Source organism: Chiloscyllium plagiosum, unplaced genomic scaffold (assembly GCF_037043375.1).
Source record: "Chiloscyllium plagiosum isolate Xiang-an unplaced genomic scaffold, Cpla_swu_hap1 HiC_scaffold_10, whole genome shotgun sequence".
Lineage (NCBI taxonomy): Eukaryota > Metazoa > Chordata > Chondrichthyes > Orectolobiformes > Hemiscylliidae > Chiloscyllium > Chiloscyllium plagiosum.
The window spans coordinates 27,038,163-27,062,487 of NW_028270148.1; the positions used below are offsets into that span (position 1 = coordinate 27,038,163).

General features: G+C 41.0%; 1 protein-coding gene across 1 annotated transcript in view; it reads left to right on the forward strand.

Moving 5' to 3' along the window:
- ryr2a (ryanodine receptor 2a (cardiac)) overlaps positions 1-24,325 on the forward strand; it is a 769,474-nt gene that overhangs the window by 518,538 nt on the left and 226,611 nt on the right. Inside the window, exons 34-40 of the mRNA XM_087991236.1 lie at positions 2,814-3,040; positions 3,690-4,491; positions 12,544-12,744; positions 15,504-15,609; positions 19,831-19,974; positions 20,848-21,121; positions 23,866-23,980. Coding sequence (XP_087847362.1) covers positions 2,814-3,040; positions 3,690-4,491; positions 12,544-12,744; positions 15,504-15,609; positions 19,831-19,974; positions 20,848-21,121; positions 23,866-23,980 — 1,869 coding nt within the window. The remainder of the gene's footprint in view (positions 1-2,813; positions 3,041-3,689; positions 4,492-12,543; positions 12,745-15,503; positions 15,610-19,830; positions 19,975-20,847; positions 21,122-23,865; positions 23,981-24,325) is intronic.

Here is a 24,325-nt window from a genome sequence, read left to right on the forward strand (position 1 = left end):
TCTCTACCCCATCAGTTCCCCTTAATATCATGAAGAGTTTAATCGAATGACCCTTAACTTTTAAAAATTTCAATCACAGTTTTGTGATTTGAAATTTTAAATTAAAAGCGAAGAAATGCAATGTTTTAACTTCCTGGTTTTCTGTTTGTGGGAATGCTTCATTGTGATTGGCTACTCATTCTTCTTGCTGTGACGCTGCTGCTGGACTGCTCAGGATCCCCTTGAACTGGCATTACATGGAAACTGCAGGTGGGGAAGAAGGAACTCTCTACCATGGAGGAGGTGGCCAAAATCTTTGGGGGCAACCTTTTACAAAGTCAGAAGCAAGTACTAACCATTGCACTGCTGACCACAAAATCCAGGACACAGGGAAGAAATTAAAACTTTGAAGATTCTACTCCTTAACAAAGAACTTATCTCATTTAGAATTGTAATTATCATGTGGTAGACATTCACTTGTAATATATGGTTTGAGAGGTACAAATGAAGAATAACCTTGATAGTGAAGAAGGTGTTTGGGAAGCATTGAATACAGGAGTTGGGAGGTCATGTTGTGAAATAAAAGATTTGTTAAACTTGGAAAAGGTTTCGAAAATATTTACAAGGAGGTTGCTAGGGTTAGAGAGTTCGAGCTATAGGGAGAGGCTTAATAGACTGTGGCTATTTAACTGGGAGCACTGGAGGCTGACGTTTGTAAAATCATGAAGGGCATGGATAGGGTGAATAGCCAAGGTCTTTTTAACAGTGTAGGGAAGTCCAAAATGAAAGGACATAGAGGGTGCTATGGAATGAGCTGCTAGAGGAAGTGGTAGAGGCTGGTACATTGAAACATTTAAAAGGCATCTGAATGGGTACATGAATAGGAAGGGTTTAGTGATATGTGGTCTAAATGCTGGCAAATGGGACAAGATTAATTTAGGATACCTGGTCAGCTTGGACGAGTTGAACCGAAGGGTCTATTTCCGTGCTGTACAACTCTATGAATCTATGACTCTAAACAGTACAAATGAGAGTGCATGTAACTACAAATTCAGATTATGACTACAAATTTTACTTTATATTAGAATTTCTCCAAACAATTATTTTAATGAAATATCTGGTGAGAACAATATAAGATTTCTTGTTTGGCACTCACTCCAATCTCTATAATGGAATGTTCACATTCCCTTGCAGGGTTAATGTTGTTAGATAGAAGGAATCTGCTGATTTACTCCAGCCAAACTACAGCAGTCTGGAGATCCTAACAGTGTTCAATAGAAGGATCACTGGACCCGAAATGTTAACTCTGCTTTCTCTCCACAATGCTGCCAGACCTGCTGAGTTTTTCCAGCAATTTGTCTCTGATTTCCAACATTCACACTTCTTTGTTTTTTCTTCTAACAATTTATTTTGTTTGTACTAAAGCAATAAATTTTCATCATATCTCTTGTATGTTCACCACTTGGTCTATTAACTTATTTCAGGGTGAGCATTTATAATCAGAATATTTATATTGCATTTCAAAAGTTTTTCATGACTCATTCAATGGCTATGAAGTGTTTCATTTGTGTAAAGCAGCTGTTGTATTTTGAACTGCAGTCAAGTTAAACCTCTTTGTCATGATCAATGAAGGCAAACATATTGATCATCATTTCAGCTATTGCTACGTTTTTGGAAGCAGTAATATTTTTGTTAATTTTAGTACCACCTAGTGTTGTTCCGATGTTAACTTGCATCAACCTGTTGTTTACAGTTGGTTCTGTGTGTTGGTTGGGCAGACACTCGTATCCAACAAGATTCTTGCGAAATAAGGGGAGGGTGAAAGCTGTTAAGTTAGTGGAATGTGGACTAATCCGATCTTACTGAAGGGTAGATCAGGTTCAAAGATCCTAATCCTGCTTCTAAATCATATATTTGTAAATATTACAACTAAAAATCAGGGTCTAAGGGATATGATTTTGATTGCCTTGTAGTTCATAGTTCTGCTGATTTCAGTCATTCTATGGTCTGTATAACTATTTCTGCTCATCCTCCGATCACTGCTTTACATTTATAAATGATCAACTCCTAGTTTTTCAGCTTGAATAAAAAGAGAAACAAAAGGAAATCAAGTTAGTCCATATGTGCAGAAAAATATGGAGGAAGGGACTACGATGACCAGGATCAGTTGAGCCTTTAGGAATCAACACTGAGTTTAACAATTTCAGAAGTTCAACACCCTCCTTCATGTTCGTTACCCACCCCCACACTCCTGGGTCCTGTTCTGTGTAGGTTGCACCCAGCAAAGGCAAAACCTTTTTCAACCATTTATACTTTTTGCTGACACTCTATCTACTATTCATATCCTTCTCAGCTAATCATCAGCAATCCTTTTGTTTGCCTCTACTTGTCTGTCTTTCTCTCTGTCTCTTTTACCAACCTTTCCCAATTGCTTTCAGTTCTGATAAAAGGGTCTTTGGATTTGAAACATTAACTCTTGCTTCTCTCTCCACGGATGCTGCCAAATCTGCTGAGTTTCTCCAGCATTTTGTCTCAGATTTCCAGAATGTCTGCAGCTGTTTATGTTATTTTATTCAATTATTTTTAAGTTGTTCTTCTTTCACTTCACAAACAAGATTACCCTCGGTATTTCAATATTTGCTTAAGGTCAGCTCTTATAGGTGCACTTTGATAAATTAAACTGGAATCAATATGGATTTCATTCAATCAGTCGACATTTGAAAGTCAGTGTAATTGTGTTGGGAAGTCAGGACCGTCCTGTTATGAAAGGATTGATATTGTAATTGTTTTCATCATGACTAGGAGCAATCTGCATTTCTTTTGTTCATTTTCAGAATGTAATGCCCCTCTCAGCCGGATTGTTTAAAAGTGAGCGCAGGAATCCAACACCACAGTGTCCTCCTCGGCTTCATGTCCAATACCTTACCCCTGTGCTATGGAGCAGGGTGCCAAACGAATTCTTAAAAGTGGACATCAGTCGTGTTAGCGACCGCCATGGATGGCAGGTGCAATGTACAGAACCGCTAAGATTCATGTCTTTACATATTCCTGAAGAGAACAGGTTAGTGTCCAGAAGCATTACCATGGCAACATTCTGTGAACAGTTTGTACCTGTGAACTCTAAGTGTGGCCAAAACAACAGCACACACCTCACATCAGTATTTTTATCCCAACTTAATGAGTTCTAATACACAATTCATTTATTGATCCATTTGGTTTTTTTGGCATGCACGGTCAGAAAACCATGCTGAGCATCTAAGTGAAAGAGGAGGTCCAAACAGAGTGAGCACCATAAAGCAGCATACGTTTTACGTGATGATGTCTACTTTTAAGTGCTGACTGTCAGGGCTTTATTGACATTTTAAGAATGGATTAGATTGGATGTTGAAAGACATGGTTGACAAGAAATATGGGAGCAGGGTTTACACAAGGGATAGGCATATTAATACCAACATGGGCTGATTGGCTTAAATCTATGTTAATGTCATTCTAATTATTATTGATTAGCAATGTCCTCAGCAGCACTGTATCTGTCCGTCTGCACATTTAGTTCTCCCTGGTCTGGATAGTCTAAATATAAGATTTGTTATGCAACGTAAATCTGACCTTCTTTAAAGTGCAGTAATTTAAAAGAAAACACAAGAAGTTTTACATATGTACTAATATTAATGAAAATTTTAACCTTTCCTTCGATTCTTTATGATATGTAGGGCTTTGGATATCTTGGAACTCACAGAGCATGAGGACCTGCTGAAATTTCACTACCATACCTTGCGTTTGTATTCTGCAGTTTGTGCTCTGGGCAATAACCGAGTGGCCCATGCCCTTTGCAGCCATGTAGATGAGTCTCAATTGCTGTATGCGATAGAAAATAAATATGTACCTGGTTTGCTGCGGACAGGTTATTACGATCTACTCATTGACACGTACCTTAGTACATATGCCACTGCCAGGCTGATGATGAACAACGAGTTCATCGTTCCGATGACAGATGAGACCAAGAGCATTACTTTGTTCCCAGATGATAACCAAAATCATGCGGTCCCTGGAGTAGGCCTCAGCACCTCACTCAGGCCTAGAATGCAGTTTTCTTCAGCCAGTTTCGTCAGTGTGACTGGGGAGTCTTTCCAGTACAGCCCAGAATTTCCTCTGGACATCCTGAAGGCCAAAACGATTGAGATGCTGACAGAAGCTGTGCAGGAAGGCAGTCTCCACGTCCGAGACCCAGTTGGCGGCACCACCGAGTTCCTTTTCGTTCCCCTGATCAAGCTTTTTTACACGCTGCTTATTATGGGCATTTTCGGCAGCGAAGATTTGAAGCATGTTTTACAGCTCATTGAGGCCAGTGTGTTTGCCGAAAATACTCAGACAACAGAAGAAAATGTAACGAATGAAAAGGATGTAAGTAAAAGTGAACAAAAAATGGAAGGAGGCGATGAAGAATTCAAAAGTGACCAAGTCCCCAAAGAAGGGCTACTGCAGATGAAACTCCCTGAGCCAGTTAAACTTCAGGTAACACTTAAAGAAAATCTGAATGTTTATGTACTCATGCTTGTTAGGGGTAACATCTAAATTAGTAGATGTTTATATTCTACAAACAAGAATGTCAGAAAATTCAATGCCGATTGCATTTTATGCATAATTTCAACTATTTAAAATTATTCTGGGCAGGATTGACAATGAATGCATTGGTATATCTGTATCTGCTATTTTATTAATGTTTCAAAGCTATTTATTTCATTAAAATACCAGATAAATTTTATGTAAACTTGTGTTAATGTTCAAAGTTTGTGCGAAGATTTGTAGCTCGGGTGCTCGTTGCTGTGGTTCTGTTCGCCGAGCTGGAAGTTTTTGTTGCAAACATTTCGTCACCTGTCTAGGTAACATCCTCAGTGCTTGGGAGCCTCCTGTGAAGCACTTCTGTGGTGTTTCCTCCGGCATTTATAGTGCCACTATAAATGCCGGAGGAAACACCACAGAAGTGCTTCACAGGAGGCTCCCAAGCACTGAGGATGTCATCTAGACAGGGGATGAAACGTTTGCAACAAAAACTTCCAGCTTGTGTTAATGTATTTACGGTTGTTACTGTACAGTGCAAGTTAATTTTCTTTGTGTTTCAAACGGAAAAATAGTTTCCCACTGAATATTCTGATACTCTGGCTTGCACACCCCATGCTAAAGACTGAGGCAACATCTTTGTCAACATCTAAGAGTAAGCTGAATGGTTAAAGGAAAGAGGATATGGGTGCACATCAATGCAGCTCCATTTGGGGATAAATGTTAGCAGGGATAGGTTAGGCTGAATGGCCTCTTCAGTTGTAATTAGGACTAAGTTGCTGTTTTCAAAGAGTTAGATATAGTTCTTATATAGATTAAGGAATCAAAGGGCATGGGGAGACATCGGGAACAGGATACTGAGTTAGACAATCAGTCATGATTATATTAAATAGTGGAGCAAACTCAAAGTGTTGAATGGCTTACCCCTGCTTGTTTTTGAGGTTTCTATGCTTCAAATCCGTTGAATGCCGTCTGGACACTGGCGTTTGGAATATTTACAGTTTGGGGTGTCACTGGCCAGGCCAGCCTTTATTAGTTCAGTTGTCCTCCAGTCAGTTGAATGGCTTGCCAGGATCGTTTCACAAGGTTTAAAGGACAACCACACTGTTGGCCGCAGGTCGGACCAGATCAGGACACATTCCCTACACTAAAGGGCGTTATTCAACCAGATGGCTTTACACAAGAATTTAATTGTTTTGTGATCATTAATGGTACTGAGGGCAGAAATGTACCGGGGATGTGAGGTGGGCAGATGGACGGATGCTGGATCAGTGGTGCTGGAAGAGCACAGCAATTCAGGCATCATCCGAGGACGGGCAAAATCGACGTTTCGGGCAAAAGCCCTTCATCAGGAATAAAGGCAGAGAGCCTGAAGCGTGGACGGATGGCCTGTTCTATCATCTCCCAACACCATTGGAAGAAATGTTATTGAAGCTGACTTGTTAATTGGAAGCCTGACCCCTGGCCAAAGGATGCTGCGGATAGGCTAAATGAGCAAATTGTGGGATGTACACCCCTCCCTCTCAGGAGTGCGGGTTGAGACCTGTGGAGGAATGGAGTTTTACAGGGGAGGACAGAGGATGTGGGAGTAATCATGGGACACCATCCCCATAATGCATCCCTCTGATGAGTTACCCCTCATTTTTCTTCATGTAGGTTTTTGAAAATTGGCTATCCACATCTGTTTGATGGTCCATGCCAGCCAAGAGCAACATGTTATTGGGGGCAACTGAGATTTTGCCAAGTTCGATTGACCCTTAATTATTCACTTCCATATAAAGGGTGGGCTGCTAATTGCGATGTCCACCCACGCTATTATGAGGGTGGATGGCAGGAGTGTAGACTGGGCAGCCCCCCTCTCCTCCCCATTTGACATACTGTCCCACTGAAAGCACACCCAGCAATGGGGCATGTAATATCCAGCCCTAGCTTTCTGTCCAGACAGTGAACTGGGTATGAAGTCTGAGTTGTGAAGGGTTTTGAATTCATGTCTACAGATCATTAATCTAGGCCTTTGGATTACGAGTGCAGTACTAGTACTGGATTGATAGTACTCATTACCAGTATTAAATTCCAATAGCAACAACACTACCATCTACCTGATAACATGGAAAATTGCTCTGGTATGGTGTGCCCACAAAATGCAGGATATATCGATTATTGCTACATCAGTCTACTCATCACTAATCAGTGATGAAAAGCCTCATTAACAGTGCTATCAAGTGGCTCTTATTCTGCAACAACTTCTTTACTGATGATCAGTTTGAATTCTTTTAGGGCCACTCAGTTCCTGATCTCATTAATATCTTCGTCCAAATATGCATTCAGTGCTGAGCTCCAGATGTCTCGTAAGAGTGACTGCACGTGACATTAAGGCAGCATTTGACAGACTGTGGCCTTAAGGAGCAGAACTGATGTCAATGAAAAGCCAGGGAAAATTCTCTGTTTTTGGAGCCTAGGTTCTAGTTATTGAAGGTCAATCATCTCAGTCCTGTGACATGCTGGCATGAGTTATTCAAGGTAATCACCTAATCATCATCAGCTGCTTCGTCAATAGCCCTCTCATTGTTATGAAGGATTCATGTTGATCAATGAAAGGTTTTTTGAACAAGGCATTTCTTGGTATTTGCACAGTTCATGATGATTGCTTGGAGAAAGGGAGGACTGCAGATGCTGGAGATCAGAGTCGAGAGTGTGGTGCTGGAAAAGCACAGCAGGTCAGGGAGCATCTGAGGAGCAGGAGAATTGACGTTTCAGGCAAAAGCCTTTCATCATGAATGCGACTTGTGGGCCAGAGGACTGAGAGATAAATGGGAGGGTATGGGGCTCGGGGGAAGGTAACTGGGAATGCAATAGGTAGATGAATGTGGGGGAGAAGATGATAGGTTGGAGAGGAGGGTAGAGCGGAGAGATAGGAAGGAAGATGGACATGTAGGACAGTTCAAGAGGGTGGTGCCGAGTTAGAGGGTTGGATCTGGCATAAGGTGGGGAAAGGGGAAATGACAAAACTGGTGAAATCCACATTAATTCTGTGTGGTTGCAGGTTCCCAAGGCAGAAGATGAGGTGTTCTTCCTCTAGGCGTCAGGTGATAAGGATTTGGCGATGGAGGAGGCCCAGGACCTGCATGTCCGTGGTGGAGTGGGAGGGGAGTTGAAGCATTTAGCCATGGGGGGATGAGGATGATTGGTATGGGTGTCCCGGAGATGTTCTCTGAAACAATCTGTGAGTTGCTGTCCTGTCCCAATGTAGAGAAGACCACACCAGGTGCAATGGATAAAGTAGATGACATTGGTAGAAGCATGGGTAAATTTCTGTCGGATGTGGAAGAATCTTTCAGGGCCTTGAGGGGGGAGGTATGCGTGCAGGTTTTGCACTTCCTGTGGTGGCAGGGGAAGGTGGTGGGAGTGGGTGGATGATGGGGGTGGGGGAGTGTGTCGATCTGACAAGGGTGCCACGGAGGGAATGGTCTCTTCAAGGGCAGAGGTGCGGGAAATGGAGGAGTGCATTGGAGGGCATCATCGACCACATGGGAGAGGAAATTGCGGCTTTTGAAAAAGGAGGTCACCTGGGACTTTCTATGGTGGAATTGGTCATCCTATGAACAGATGCGGCAGAGGAGTTGGGAATAGGGATGGCGTTTTTACAGGAGGCAGGGTGGGAGGAATTGTAGTCCAGGTAGCTGTGGGAGTCGTTTTGTAGTAGATGTTTGTGGTTAGTCAGTCGCCAGAGAGGGAGATAGAGAGATCCAGGATGGGGAGGGGCAGGTGTCTGAAGTGATCCAGGTGAATTTGAGGTTGAGGAGAAAGGTGTTAGTGAAGTTGATAAACTGTTCAACTTCCTTGTGGGAATACAAGGTAGCGCCGATACAGTCATTGATGTAGCGGAGGAAAAGGTGGGGGATTGTGCCAGTGTAGCTGCAGAAGATGGACTGTTCCACCTATCTGACAAAGAGGCAGGCGTGGCTGGGGCCCATGTGGAATGCCCATGGCTACCCCTTTGGTTTGGAAGAAGTGGGAGGATTGGAAGGAAAAGTTGTTAAGGGTGAGGACCAGTTCCGCCAGGTGGATGAGGGTATCAGTGGAAGGGGACTGGTTGGGACGGTGGGAGAGGAAGAAACTGAGGGGTTGGAGGCCTTCGTCGTGGCAGAAACGTTTGTACAGGGGCTGGATATCCATGGTGAAGATAAGGCGTAGAGGGTCAGGGAAACAAAAGTCTTGGAGGAGGTGAAGGGCATGGGTGGTGTCCCAAATGCAGATGGGGAGTTCCTGGACTATGGGGGAAAGGATGGTGTCCAGGTATGCAGAGATGAGTTCAGTGGGACAACAGCAGACTGAGACAATGGGTCAACTGGGAAGTTAGGTTTGTGAATCTTTGGTAGGAGGTCGAATCAGGCGGTGCTGGGTTCTCAGACTATGAGGTTGGAAGCTGTGGATGGGAGATTCCCAGAGGTAATGAGGTTGTGTATGATTTGGAAGATAATGGTCTGATGATAGGAAGTGAGGTCGTGGTCGAGGGGGCAGTAGGAGGAGGTGTCTGCGAGTTGGTGCCTGGCTTCAGTGGTGTAGAGGTTGGTGCGCCAAACTACCACAGCGCCCCCTTGTCTGCTGATTTGATGGTGAAGTTGGGGATGGAGTGGAGGGCTGTGTGTTGGAGTGGGTGATGGGAGTGTTGAGGCGGTTTGTATCACTGTGGCAGTTAGAAATGAAGAGGTCAAAGGCAGTTAACAGGCCAGCACGGGGTGTCCAGGTGGATGGAGTGTGTTCGAGGTGGGAGAAGGGGTCCTTGGTGGGTGTCTTGATTGAGAAAGTGAGCCCGGAGGAAGAGGCGGTGGAAGAAATGTTTGATGTCGCGACATGTGTTAAACTCATTAACCTGGGAGTATAGAAGGATGAAGATGAGGCCTTTGCTGAGGACTGAACTTTCATTCTCAGTAAGGAGGAGGTCTGGGTCCAGAGTGGCACCTTGGAGCACTGGAACAGCTACTTTTCCATTAAAAAACATCTGAAAAGACACTATTGATAGTTCCTGAATGACTGTATGTGTTCAGCAACGTCTATCTTTGTGTGCCAATACATCAGACTGATAGCCATCTGAACCAAATCAGGATGGTGAGTGATCTGAAGCAGACCTGCAGGTAGTGGTGTTCCCATGCATCTTATCAAACCTGATCGTTTTTGCCTTCAAGAAATAAGAAGTATTGGTGAAAAGTGTAATGAAAATGTATATGTGTGTGTGTGTGTGTGTGAGAGAGAGAGAGGGTGTTGACCAGTTTTGCATGCTGGTTTTGCAATAAATCATTAAGTTTTGTTTTGTAAAGAAACAAAGTTGGTGGATTGTTGATCGAAGAGATCTGGAGGTCCCCCTGAGACTCAAAATTATAAATGATGCACTACAGCTCATGAGGTAGAAGACTTTCAATTCATTTTCATTTTCAGTTGAGTCTCAAAATATTGTGTATATGAAACTGAGAACATACAATTTATTAAATGCATAATTTTTCTGTGAAAAGTTTGGAAATTAATAAAAATAAGTCTCTGAAAGTAACCAAAGCTCAATCACTAGCATCTTCCAAATCCATACGTTTTATCACCTGCAGGGACAAGGAAGAAAAATGCATCAGAACACCATTACCTGCAGGTTCAGTTTTAAACCACTCACCATCCTGATTTGGAAGTTTCTTTACTGTTGCTGGGTTAAGATCCTGGAACTCCCTCCCTTTGTGTGCCACAGCACCAATGAACTGCAGTGCGGTCAAGAAAGATGCTCACCACCACCACCTGAAGGGCAATTAGACGTGGAGAATAAACCTTCATGCCCATGATTGCCACATTCCAAGAACAAAACAAATTCAAAAATTAAACTTGCAAACAGCCTTCAGTGAGTTCTTGCATCGTTATCAACAACTATACACTACTTATTGAAGATATTTTTACTTCACTAATAAGACACCAGTATAGTAAAAGTATCTGCCATGACTTAGATCTTTGCCCACACAACCCTTACCTGTAGCTGTTATGTTAAGTAGATACAACCCACTCGTCCACCCACACCCAATAAAATTATTGCTTAGCTTATTTAAGGAAGGATGTAAATGCATTGGAAGCAGTCCAGAGACACTTTACTAGATTAATAGGTGAAATGAGCAGGAGGTCTTATGAGGAAGGGTTGGACCAGGCTAGACTTGTATCCATGGTGAGTCAAGAGTATGGTTCTGGAAAAGCACAGCAGGTCAGGCAGCATCCGAGGAGCAGGAGAATTGACGTTTTGGGCAAGAGGCATTCATCACTTCCACCTTGTATCCATTGCATCCAAGAGTAAGAGACAAGTTGATTGAAACATAAAGCCTAAGGGATCTTGGCAGGTGAGATGTGAGAGAATCTAGAACTAGGGGTTATTGTTCAAAAATCAGGGTTGCCCATTTAAACCAGATATTAAGAAATTTCTTTCCTCATAGAATCTTGAGTCCTCATGAGTCTTTGGAATTATCCCCCTGAAAAAGTTGTGGAAAATGAGTAAATGAATATTTTGAAGGTAGGGATTGATAGATTCTAGTTAAGCAAGGGGTGACAAAATATTATTAGGGTAGGTGAGAAAGTGGGTTTGAGGTTACAATCAAATCAGCCATGAATTATGGATCAGGCTTAAAGGGCCGAATTGCCTACCCTTGTTCCTGATTCACATGTACATGACAGGAGGCAAATTAGATGCCCGAGGGTTTAGGATTGAGGAAAATATGGAAAGTAAGTCTTGCATTTCTGTGGCATTCTGATGTCTTCCAGCCTCAGGATGTTGTGAAACATTTTGTAACCAATGAATTGCTTTTTGAAGTGTTATAATGTAGGAAATGCAGCAGCCATTTGCACATAGCAAACCCCCACAAGCAAAATGATAACATGTATGCGATCTATCCTTTAACGAAACAAATTAAAGGATATACATTGATCTCTCTAACTTTTAGTCATTGTGCATGACCTAATGATTTAACTTTACAATACCTTCAGTTTTTAATGTGCAACCAGACTTATGCTGTATCTTAAATAATATTTTTACATGATAAAGTCTGAGTTGCTGGTCAGCTCTGCAACCTAGTATTCCAGAGGGAATGCTGGGGGTACATATTGGCCTGGAACCCGAGGAAATTTCCCCTGCTTTTCTGCTAAATAGTGTCTGGGATCTTTCAAGACCACTTGAGAAGACAGATGGTGCTTCATTTTAATCTCACTCATCTGAATGATGACACCTCTGAGAAAACAGCATTCCCTCAGGAACACATTGGCTTGTCTGTCTCGATATTTTATGTTCAGTTTCTCGGGTACAAGCTGACTCGCGACGCAAGAGTGCTATCTGCTCAGCAAGAATTGACACTTAAAGGTCCATATTTGGGACCTTTGCGTTATTTGGGAGAAATGGTGACATACCGGTAAAATCAGGCTGAAGATATAAGTTCACATCCCACCCATTTTCTCACCTACCCCAATAATATTTTGTCACCTCTTGCTTAACTAGAATGTATTAACCCCCACCTTCAAAATATTCAATGACTCAGTTTCCACAACTTTTTTCAGGGGGATAGTTCCAAAGACTCATGAGGACTTGAGACTTTATGAGGAAAGAAATTTCTTAATATCTGGTTTAAATGGGCAACCCCTGATTTTTGAACAATAACCCCTAGTTCTAGATTCTCTCACATCTAACCAAAGGTCTGTTTCTATGCTGTATGACTGTGTAACTCTAAGTCTGTACTATCAATAATCCAAAATTTCTCTTTAAGGTGGATTTAAAACTATTGTGGATATTAACTATGTGAAACTGGTAATGTGCAGTACATAGTATTTCACTATTTTTTTCATAGCCAGCACCAAGAGAAGAGATGCAGTCGATGTTAACACCACTGCTTTCTCAAGGGAAACTTGGGATGTGCAATAAATGCCAGTTACACTCACATCCCAAGAATGATTAAAATAAAAACATGGCACAGGCTAATGTAATGGCTTCTTTTTCCCCAGATGTGCCACCTTTTGCAGTATTTGTGTGACTGTCAACTACGACACAGGATTGAAGCCATTGTCGCCTTTTCAGATGATTTTGTGCTAAAGCTTCAAGACAACCAAAGATTCCGATATAATGAAGTGATGCAGGCATTGAACATGTCTGCTGCATTGACTGCCAAGAAAACAAAAGAATTCCGATCACCTCCACAGGAGCAAGTAAGAACACCAACAATGGGGTGAATGGATAGATGCTTACTGCCTTTATATGTTGCAGATTTTTCATGACCCCTTTCATTTTTGAAGCCTTTAAGGAATCTTATTCTTGATACCTAATATCTTGCTAATTTTTAAACTCTGTTAGCATTTGCATTATCTTAATGTTTTGATATAACTGTACAGAGGCCGGTATCCCATCACCAAGTTACCCTTTATTTACATGTGCCAGCCAGCTTGGATTCAGTCCCTGAGGAGCGGAGATTATGAATCCCCTGTTTATATCTATCAGCCAAGGCTCCCTGATTAGTCCAGGGTCAACAACCCCAGTTGAGGATGTCATAGTCAATATGATCCACCAAACAGTATGTGTTTGTACTTCAGAAAGTTTGAAACATTGCTGTCAATTACTTCTCGATTAAGCTAAATGGAATAAAAAAATCCACTCATTCTGTTCACTTCATATACTTATCTTTATATCTTACCAGCTTACTGTCGTATGAGGTTGACCAATTACTCATAACCTAACCTCATAACCACTGTGCAGCATGGTGGCTCAGTTAGCATTGCAGCCTCACATCACCAATGATCTGGGTTCGATTCCAACTTCAGGCAACTGTCTGTGTGGAGTTTGCACATTCTCCCCATGTCTGCGTGGGTTTCCTCCTGGTGCTCCGGTTTCCTCCCACAATCGAAAAATGTGCAGGTTAGGTGAATTGGCCATGCTAAATTGCCCGTAGTGTTAGGTGCGTTAGTCAGGGGTAAGTATAGGTAGGGGAATGGGTCTGGGTGAGTTACTCTTCGGAGGGTCGGAGTGGACCTGTTGGGCCGAAGGGCCTGTTTCCATACTATTTGGAATCTAATCTAATCTACTAACTGGTCACACCTTTGTGTTCAACTCATCAGGCGAATGTAAAAGATCCCATTTCACTCTCTGAAGAAAAGCAGAGGAGTTCTCTTTGGCCTATGTTTATCCTTAACACCACATCCCCCTAAAACAGATTATTTGGCCACATTCTCAGTTTTTATGTGTCTTTCCTGTGCACAAAAAATGGCTGCCATTTTTTCTATTGAGCATACTTTATTGGTGGTAAAACGCTTTGAGATATTCTGAAGCCGTGAGAAAATGACCTGATATATATTGTCTGAAAAGGTTTTGAAGGTGGGTCACAAGACCCGAAATGTTAACTCTGCTTTCTCTCCAGGATGCTGCCAGACTTGCTGAATTTTTCCATGTAATTTCTGATTCTGTTTCTGATTTCCAACATCCACAGGTTTTTGGGTTTTTTTTATATGTAATATCTCTCTCTTTTATCTTCTCTCTATAAACAACCGGGAATAACTTCAGTCTCACTAGCCAAGTGATAATTAGTAAGACAACTGTCAGAAAGCAGATAGTGGGGATAAAAGGGTCCTTTTCAGGATGGAAGCCAGTGACTAGTGGTGTTCCCCAAGGGTCAGTGTTAGGATCTCAGCTTTTCACTTTATACGCTAATGATCTGGATTAAGGAACTGAGGGCATTCTGGCTAAGTTTGCAGACAATACAAAGATAAGTAGAGGGACAGGTAGTATTGAAAAGACAGGGAGGCTGCAGAAGGACTTAGGCAGATTAGGAGAGTGGGCAAGAAAGTGACAGATGGAATACAACGTGGGAAAGTATGAGGTCATGTAATTTGGTAGGAAGAATAGAAGCACAAACTATTTTCTAGATGGGAAGAAACTTCAGAAATCTGAAGTGTAAAGGGACTTCGGAGTCCTAGCCCAGGATTTTGTTCGGGTAAACTTGCAGGTTGTGTCCGTAGTTAGGAAGACAAATACAACGTTGACTTTTATTTTGAGAGGACTAGAATGTAAAAGCTGGGATGAGGAAGGGCCACCAGACCCAAACCTTAACTCTGATTTCTCATCACAGATGCTGCCAGACCTGCTGAGCTTTTCTAGAAACTTCTGTTTTCATTACTGATTTGCGGCATCCACAGTTCTTTCATTTTTTATTTGACTTTTCTTAAATTTTAAGTGTTCCCAAGGTTGTTTGGGGTTGTCAGAGTCAAGATGACTTATCTAATGTTGCTTGCCTTCCCAAGCTTTTTGTTGAAGCTCAGGTCCTGGGATATCTGTGTGCCACGTTAGTGCTCCGAATGACAATTTCACTAGCACATGTACGCTCAACTCAGGGTCGACTGGGAACAGTGAGAATCCTTTCTGTTATCCTGACGCACTTTGTACAGTGCAGCCTGCCTGTATAGCATTGCAAAACAACACTTTTCACCATATCTTGGTAAATGTGACAACAATCAATCAATCAGATTGTCTTTTACTAGTTCACACAAATCTGGCTATTCCTTTGTGAAATTTGGTTGAAAAAAAAATCCCAGATGTTTTTGTAGATGGCATACAGTTTTCTTGCTAATAATATAGGAAATGCAAATCTGCAGACTCAAAATCAAAATGGTGAAGTCCTTTCTAAATTGAGTATGTTCCAAGGATAGTATTTGGAGGAAGAATCACAAAATATGCAGATGACTGTGAAATAATTCTAACACCCTTCATAAACAGCAGGAAGTCTTGAAGGTTTATGTATATCCACAGTGCAGGTAAATCCCAAGTTTGTTTCAAATAGATAAAAGGATTGCTGGTTCAAATTCACATATGTTTGAATACACATTAGTTCACATTAGTTTATACAGTGTTGTGGCATTGTTTATATGTCAGCGAGATGACAGCTTGGCTAAACATTCAATGAATTTTGTTTCTTTTTCAGATTAACATGTTGCTGAGTTTCAAGAATGACAGGCGTGAATGCCCTTGCCCCGTAGAAGTCCGTGAAGAACTGTTGGATTTCCATGAAGACCTCATGGCCCATTGTGGTGAGTTTGATGGGTAGAATTCGTGACTCATGTCAGAGGCAGGACTGGGAGGCAGGAAGGCAGGAAAATCAGCATCAGAAGTGACAGGTTGGGTTGGTGGTGTGTTCCTGTCTCCTGCCCGTTTTTGGTTGGTTGGGGAGTGGATGGACCATTATTGTAATTAAAGGACAATTAAGGTCATTAGCCAACTGGTAGCAGACCTTGTAGGCATCGGGGTAGTGGGTGAAGCGGTTTGTTGCTGGTGGTGCTCCTGCTGTCCTTTAAACATCTACTCTGTAAACGCCCCTCAATTCTCACACTCACTCACTTGTACTTTCTTCCACTGGTGTACTGCTGATGTGTCAGTGCTCAAGGGCTCCTTCTCTCACCCTCCCACGTTCTGTTCTTAAATTTACTCTGGGCAGCTGTGAAATTGGCCACCTCCTCAAAAAACACCTTCTGGTATGAATACTGGCTTGTTTGAAATTCCTGGTCCACATTTCCACCTCACAGTGATATCAGGTCAAACACAAAGAAAAACAGCTTTACTAACCTGTGCATGTTAACTAAAAATCTAGAGGAACAAAGGCTAATTTGTATAATATGTGAAAACTAATGGTTTCTGCATTAAACTTCACTACTATCTACAAACCTCAGCAGTAAAATGTCATGGGCAAAATATAATCAGACCATAGTGAATCACCAATGAACACTTATTAGGATGATTTTTTACAACATCTTTTAATTGCTTCCAACATTTGTAACTTTAGTCATTGAGTCATCGCAATTATTTGTTAAAAATACATAGTTCAAGTGTGAAAATTGCAATTGGTTTTTATTTTCTTGTATTAAATTCAAATTTCACCATTTGCCATGTTGGAATTTGAACCCATATTACCAGAACATTAGCCTAGGGTTCTGGATTACTAGCCCAGTGATGCTACCATCACACCATCACTTAGAGATACAGTCTCTCAACATCAGCTGCCTCTGCATTGAGGCTGTTTTGGATTTTTTCCAGATTTCAGATCAGATGCCTTGGTCAGTCGTCGTTTCTGGTCAAGGTGGGGTCATAGCAAGTTTTGAGAAGATTTGTAGCTCAGATTGAGGTTCTGTATGTGGGTTTGCTCGCTGAGCTGGAAGGTCCATTTCCCGATGTTTCGTTGCCTTACTAGGTAACATCTTTAGTGGGCTCCAGGCGAAGCACTGCTGATAATTCCTGCTTTCTATTTATATGTTTGGGTTTCTTTGGGTTGGTGATGTCATTGCCTGTGGTGATGTCATTTCCTGTAGTGATGTCATTTCCGGTTCTTTTTCTCGGGGGTGGTAGGTGGGGTCTAACTCGATGTGTTTGTTGATAGAGTTCTGGTTGGAATGCCATGCTTTGAGGAATTCTCCATGTCTCTGTATGGCTTGTCCTAGGATGGATGTGTTGTCCCAGTCGAAGTGGTGTCCTTCCTTATGTATATGTAAGGATACTAGTGAGAGAGGGTCATGTCGTTTTGTGGCTAGTTGATGTTCATGTATCCTGGTGGCTATTTTCTGCCTGTTTGTCCAATATAGTGTTTGTTACAGTTCTTGCATGGCATTTTGTAAATGACAGTAATTTTGCTTGTTGTCTGTATAGGGTCTTTCAAGTTCATTAGCTGCTGTTTTAGTGTGCTGGTGGATTTGTGGGCTACCATGATGCCAAGGGGTCTGAGTAGTCTGGCAGTCATTTCCAAGATGTCTTTGATGTAGGGAACAGTGGCTTAGGTTTCTGGATGTGTTTTGACTGCTTATTTGGGTTTGTTCCTGAGAAATTGGCAGACTGTGTTCAGTAGGCACCCATTCTTTTTGAATACACGGTATAGGTGGTTTTCCTCTGCTATGCGTAGTTGATCTGTGCTGCAGTGTATGTTGGCTCGTTGAAATAATGTTCTGATGCATTATCAGGTGGGGTCAAGCGTCATTTGGAGTGCAGGAATAGATTGGCTCGTAAGTGGCAAAACTGATGGCACATTTGGCATGCATCGTCTAGCTTGATTGTTCAGGGAAGTTAATTTTATTAAAGGAAAAAACATTGATGTGCGGCACATTCTAAAAATATCTGGCTTTCAGGCAGCTCCAGTTTTTAGACAGTCAGGTTGGAACAAGTATTTGTGTTTGAGTGTATTCTATTTCTCACAGAATACAATTTATGACTGGATTATATGCTCCCCTGCTGACAGGTTTAATGACAGGGTGATGTTGGTGCTGCGCCTTTATCTCACTTGCCTGCTCAAGCCCATACCCACAGTTTAAAGTTGGATGGGGTTGGGGGTAGGGGACGCTGTTAGGGTGACCCATCAGCCCCCGGGTCTTTTGAGTTATTGAGGCTCTTAAGGGATCAATTGCCAGCCACAGAATAGAAAAGCATGTTCCAGTAGGGAGGCCAGCAGTTTTAGCTACGCAGGCTGGTGTCAGACAAAGGGGGAAAGTGGGGGATAACCTCCTGTGCAAGCTGTCTGGCCTTATCACAGCTACGACCTGTCACACATTCATTCCCTCCTATAGTCCTCACCCCTGGCCTCTTGAGCCTTCCCCGCCCCCCCCCCGACTGCCCCACCCCAAAAACTCTAAATTAACAGAACCTGCTGGCTTGGCCCATTTGAGACCTTGGATTGTAGGAGTACCAGGGATTCTGTGCCTGTAATCCCAGAGGTATCCATCACACCACATTCGATTGGCTGGACACCTCTAAGGCTGGTCCTCCTCCTCCTGAGAGAGGGGAATGAAGTTGCTCCTCCAACCAGTTGACTTTGCATTCAATGTTAATCAGTTGCAAGGCAATTGCTGAACCATACAGTTCTACAGACCATCACTGTGTTCCCAAACCTTTTAGCTATGGGCACAGGGACTACAGTGCCCTGTTAATACTTGTTGGACATCTCTGACACTTAGCTAAATAATTCTGGACTGTGAAGTGAAAAAAAACCTGCAATTTGTAGGCATTAACCCTTCCTTGCTAAAATGACAATAGACATCATATTCTACATTTCTGGGTAAACAGTTGTCTGAAACAGGTGAGCTCTTTGGACACCCAGATTGATGCCAGCCACATTGCTGGTGTTAATGGAGCAGTAAAGCTATTAATTTCATTTAATATGTTGTCACTGCCCCATTAACATCAAGTGAAAGGATGTAAAAAATTACCTTCATGAAATAATTTTTTTTACACACAGTTAAAGTTTTGTTAATTAATCAATGTTAACTATTGATTAATTGATCGATTTTGAGTTCCCTTTGTTATGGACCAGACCAAACCAGACCCCTTTAAATATTTTGGGAAGGTAGTGTCGACCCTAACTTTGTCTTACTTTAAAGGCAGATGCGAAGTGCTGTGTTCCAGATGCAATGTGACTAGTCAAACTACTTGACGTTAAGCAAAACACAGTTTATTTAAATACTATAGTAAAAATCCAAACAAAAGAAAGAGTTTAGAATAACTTAGCTATTAGAAAACTTTACAGAATAATAGATACAGTAACTATTACTAATTACCAGTTCCAGTATAGTAGCATCCTATAAACACACTCCTTGACATAAAGGCAAATTCAGACACAGATTCTCACATGCAGTTCTCCCATTTGGGAAGGAACACGACATCAAGAGAAAATTTAGAGAGAGAAGCAGCCCAGAGACATTCACTGAATCTTCCAACTCTGCTGAGATCCCAATAGTTTCTGATGCTACTGAAAAAACCAAAACCCAGAAATCTGGAACTGTGAGAGCAAGCTACACATATTCAGACAACATAAAAAAAGGCCTCCCAAGCTGTTTAATCACCCAGACTGTTCACTACCTCTGCCTTCCAATCACTCTTCAAAAAAAAAGGATAAAATAACCCCCCAAAGCCACAGCATCATCACACCTTGGATCAATTGTACTTCAGAAACAAAAAAAAACTTATTAGACAATATCTGGGATTAGTTGACATTGTACAAACTGAAGCAATGCGTTTCTGATGGAAAATTCTAGCAAGTTATTGACAAGATGAGGACAGTTATTGACAAAGTGTTTTTAATCTTAATGATTGCCTTGTGTCATTAAACCATCCTCCACTGTTACATCACTTCCTTCATCAGATTAAATAGCAGATTTAAAATGAGTCAATATAAAGCAATTTCACAAAGAGAGCCCTGTACTGTGGTTTGTTTTCCAAATGCTATTAATTTAAATGGGATTGCAATTGCTAAAAACAAGTCACAATTCTTTTTACAGGCATTGAACTGGAAGAAGAAGAAGCAAATAATGATGACAGTGATTCCACAATCAGAGGGCGACTTATGAATTTGGTGGAAAAAGTGACCTACTTAAAGAAAAAGCAGGAAGAGAATCCAGTGGAACAGGAGACAAAAAAGCCCAGTTAGTGTTTGTTTCTGGAGTGTGTTAGAAGTGATTTCCTTTAGATTTGATTATTTCAGATCATGAGTCAGCCTTTTGAAATATACTGTTTTACCCTCTCTATTTCTACACCCTAGGCAATCTAAATTTTAAATTGTACCTTTGGAAATGAACGCTTATTTTGCAAAGGTCTTATCAATCAGGCTTTGATGGTAAAACTGCAGGTGCTGGAAAACCAACATTAAAAAAGCAGAAAAAGTTGGGATGTTTCTCAGGTCAGACTGCAACTGCAGACAAAGAGCACCCCGATGAAATCTCAGAGACCTGAAACATTAACTCTTGTCTTTTTTTCCACATATGCTCCCCAACCTGTTGAGTATCTCCAGCATTTTCTTGGTTATTAAATATTATTGGTTACAGATCAACATGACTCATGATTGCTGTGCAGTATCATAGCCTAGAGATGTTATCTTGATGGATAGAGCAGGGAAGGGGGGGAAGAAATTGTCAGGGCAGAAAAGTGGGTTGAACTATTTAAGAAATTGAAAAGCCAATTGGTTTTGGAAATTTTAAAGGATATGCTTTATAAAGTTATGAGATAACAAAGATCAGTTGCTCGATATGGAGTGTCTTAAGATCTGTTCGATAGCTTACAAAGTTGAGAAATTGGATGATGTCAGTAGATTCTATAAGAAAAATGTCCAAACAAACAAAAATAATCTTTTTTTTCTGAAGATTTGCATTTAATAACAAAACTTTATTATTGTACAGGGGATTGAACATGAGAACATGATGAAAGTGTACATATTTGACAACATGTTTCAGGACAGTGCTGTCAGGAATTTGTAAGCCTGTGTGTTGAAATGAAGGTCTGGTTTTGGTTTTGTTCTTTAGCTACCCTGCAGCAGTTGATCTCTGAGACCATGGTACGTTGGGCCCAGGAATCAGTGATTGAAGACCCAGAGTTGGTTCGGGCCATGTTTGTGCTTTTGCATCGGCAGTATGATGGCATTGGTGAGCTGGTTCGTGCTTTACCCAAGACATACACAATAAATGGAGTGTCTGTGGAGGACACAATCAACTTGCTTGCTTCACTGGGCCAAATCAGATCTCTTCTGAGTGTCAGAATGGGTAAAGAAGAGGAGAAATTGATGATCCGTGGGCTCGGGTGAGTAAACAGAATCTGGTGTTGGGCAGCTCAAATGAAGTTGATTTATAACCTGTGGTGGAAAGAATTATCTTCTTACTGAACTGCATCATTTTTCAAACGATAGAGACTTCTATTTACTTTAAAGGTTGAAAACAGTTTTTAACATTATTACACATTTTGGATGTTGTAGGAATGACTAATTTGCCTGCTTGAAATTCCTCCCTCTACTAGATTTGGGGTGGAGGTGTTAATTCATTTACGGTAGTGGGTTCATGTCTAGAAAAGATGAGTTTGAGACAAATGCGTTTGATTTGCAAATCTTTCATCCCACAGTATCATTTCAAGGCCCATCTTTTGGAGGATTTTGAAAGAATCTTTTATTTGAAAAACTTTAACATGACAATATCTGCCACAGAATATTGTAGCCAATTATAACCTAATGTTGTCGACGTGATACATCTCATAGTTAATATGCAATATACCTTTAAAAGAGAAAATGCTGGAAAATCTCAGCAGGTCTGGCAGCATCTGTAAGGAGAGAAAATAGCTGATGTTTCGAGTCTAACTTTGTCAAAGGGTCAGTTAGATTCGAAACGTCAGCTCTTTTCTCTCCTTACAGATGCTGCCAGACCTGCTGAGATTTTCCAGCATTTTCTCTTTTGATTTCAGATTTCAGCATCCGCAGTAATTTGCTTTATACCTTTAAAAGATATGCCTGTTATAACATCACCCTATCATAGCGCGTGACCAAGGGTCTCAGGTGCCATCTTAACTGAGGCCACTTGAAACATGGCACATTAATAGAAGCATGATACTATTTGGAACCAAATAGCTAAATATTATTCCAGATGCTGAAATGCCAGAGTCTGCAATGCATGTGTATCGACAAGGAGTTGTAATAAGTGTCCATTGAATCTTTAAGTGCCGTGTTATCCACATTTAGTTCTTACATTACCAGAGCTAACATAACTGTTGTCTCATCAGATGCAATGTCCTCCTGGAGGCAAAGCCCACGCTATAGTGGAAAATGATAGGGGAGATAATCAGAATGTATGTAATTCTGTTTTAATAACTATTCCAATCTATTTTTCATTGAAGTTGACTATCTGTGATATTAAGTGGAGTTTAAGACCAATGATCCACTTGACACGTGCACTTCTCACCCAGTAGATAAAGTTTAAAAATACTCCCATTACATTTCATGATTCTGTAGGTATGAAGGCATTGAGACACCTGCTTCAGCGTGCAGCCTTTACAAGTGAGAATGATCTTTCCTCCAAAAACCTACTGTAAGAGAGCTTTGGATTTGTTTTGGGAGGGTAACACCAACAGGCTCCTTAACTTGAGGCCAGGGCCATATTTGAATTGTTCTGATCTACTATTCAAAGCAAATGCTTTGAAAACAAGAGGTGGGAGTTAGATATGAGCAAATTCCTAAGAGAATGATCCCTGAACTAATTCTTCACTAACTGAAACTGCCAGCGTCATGGTTCCAGAGTGTGGGTAGGAGAGTTGTCTGTATGTTGGGTGGTAAACATATATGATCAATAATTATCTTTGAGGAAGTTGGATTTTTAAAATAGGAGCAGATGAATTCTGTTCTGTGAAGATAATTTGTTTTTCTGAAGAGGTCGGGAAGTAATTTGGAATTGTGACCTAAACACATCATTTCCAAGAAGACGTGTGATTCAATCAAGTGCTGAGCAAGATTCCTGTACTGCTGCATTTTATGAAATACAGAGAAAACAGAGGAGGAGCAACTAATTTAGTTTGAGTCTAGTTCATAATTATCAGGAGTTTGGTTCAGGGAAACAGTCACCCGAGCAGAAAGGTGTGAGCTCATAAAGGCCCGAATCTATGAGAGTTTATTTTAAAGTTTTCAAATTGTCAGAATTGAAATGAGGTTGAGGCCATCAGAATTTGAAAGAAGTCAGAAAACCGTATCAGCATTCCAAGGAGGACAACTGGCAATAGTCAGTTAAATAAGGAATTAAAGATTTGCAATAATAGTGAAATCCCTCAGAATTAAGTATCTGTAAAGTATAATTTGTGTTGCTACTTTATGTCTTTCTTTACATAAATGTGTGTTCCTATATTAAAGAATCCTGGTTGCCTCCTATGAATATGTTCAGTGACTAAACAGCTACAAAACTACAACATTAATCAATAAAACCAGGTTTCATTCTGGGATTTAACTTGTCCTATACTTGTATTATTTGGTATCATAACAAAGGCCATGGGAAACTTTGATCACAGATATCCCAGGCTTCTGGAGGCTGCATCTGGGAACGTTGAAGATGAGGTGGTGGGATAGATGACCTTGTTAATCGTCGATTCTGGGAACTTTCAGTCATGCCAGAGGGATGGAAAATGTAATTTCATGCCTGAGGATGCCCTTAGTTAAAATGGCAGAAAATGCAAATATGGCATGAAGTGCCGAATACCAGAGTGACAACCCACCTCACATAACCTGGAACTGACAGGCTTTTTTCTAGCCTCTAAAAGTTACTTTGAATTGGATTTTCACATTACAGCTTTGGTTTCAATATGTTTGCCAGTATCAAAAAAAAAATTCGCTTGTGCTCAGAAATTCAGAGTATGCCATTCTAAAAGAAAACAAATTTTAAAAAGTCAAAGTTTGGTTGAAATATTCTGAAAGCCAACAACTTAAATAATGTTGCCTAAAAGTGATATTGTCCCAACAATTAACCAACATCCATAAGTGACTATTTGTAAATAAGTTTCTTTCTTTATTCACATAGGGACATAATGAACAACAAAGTGTTTTACCAACATCCAAATCTAATGAGGGCTCTGGGGATGCATGAGACAGTGATGGAGGTGATGGTGAATGTGCTTGGAGGTGGAGAATCCAAGGTAGATTCATTTGGATTTGAACTTCATTAACGTTTATTGTCACAATATCTCAATTCTTTGCATTCTGCTCCTGGATGCATCATCCCAATAAGTAATTTATCAGAGAATTTATTCATTAAAATATGATTCAGCAGTATCTCTTTCTTATTGATAGTACATATTTCTTGTTGGTATCACCATCTTGAGTTTTAGCCTGAGTCTAAGTATGTTGAAGAATTAGTTGTAAATTACCATTAACTTGTCATCTTTTGAGGCAGTGTCAACACTATTTTACCCCTCTTCAGAGCTGAAGCCATGAAACCTCTTTCATATGTACACATTTTCAACAAGGATGCAACACACTCT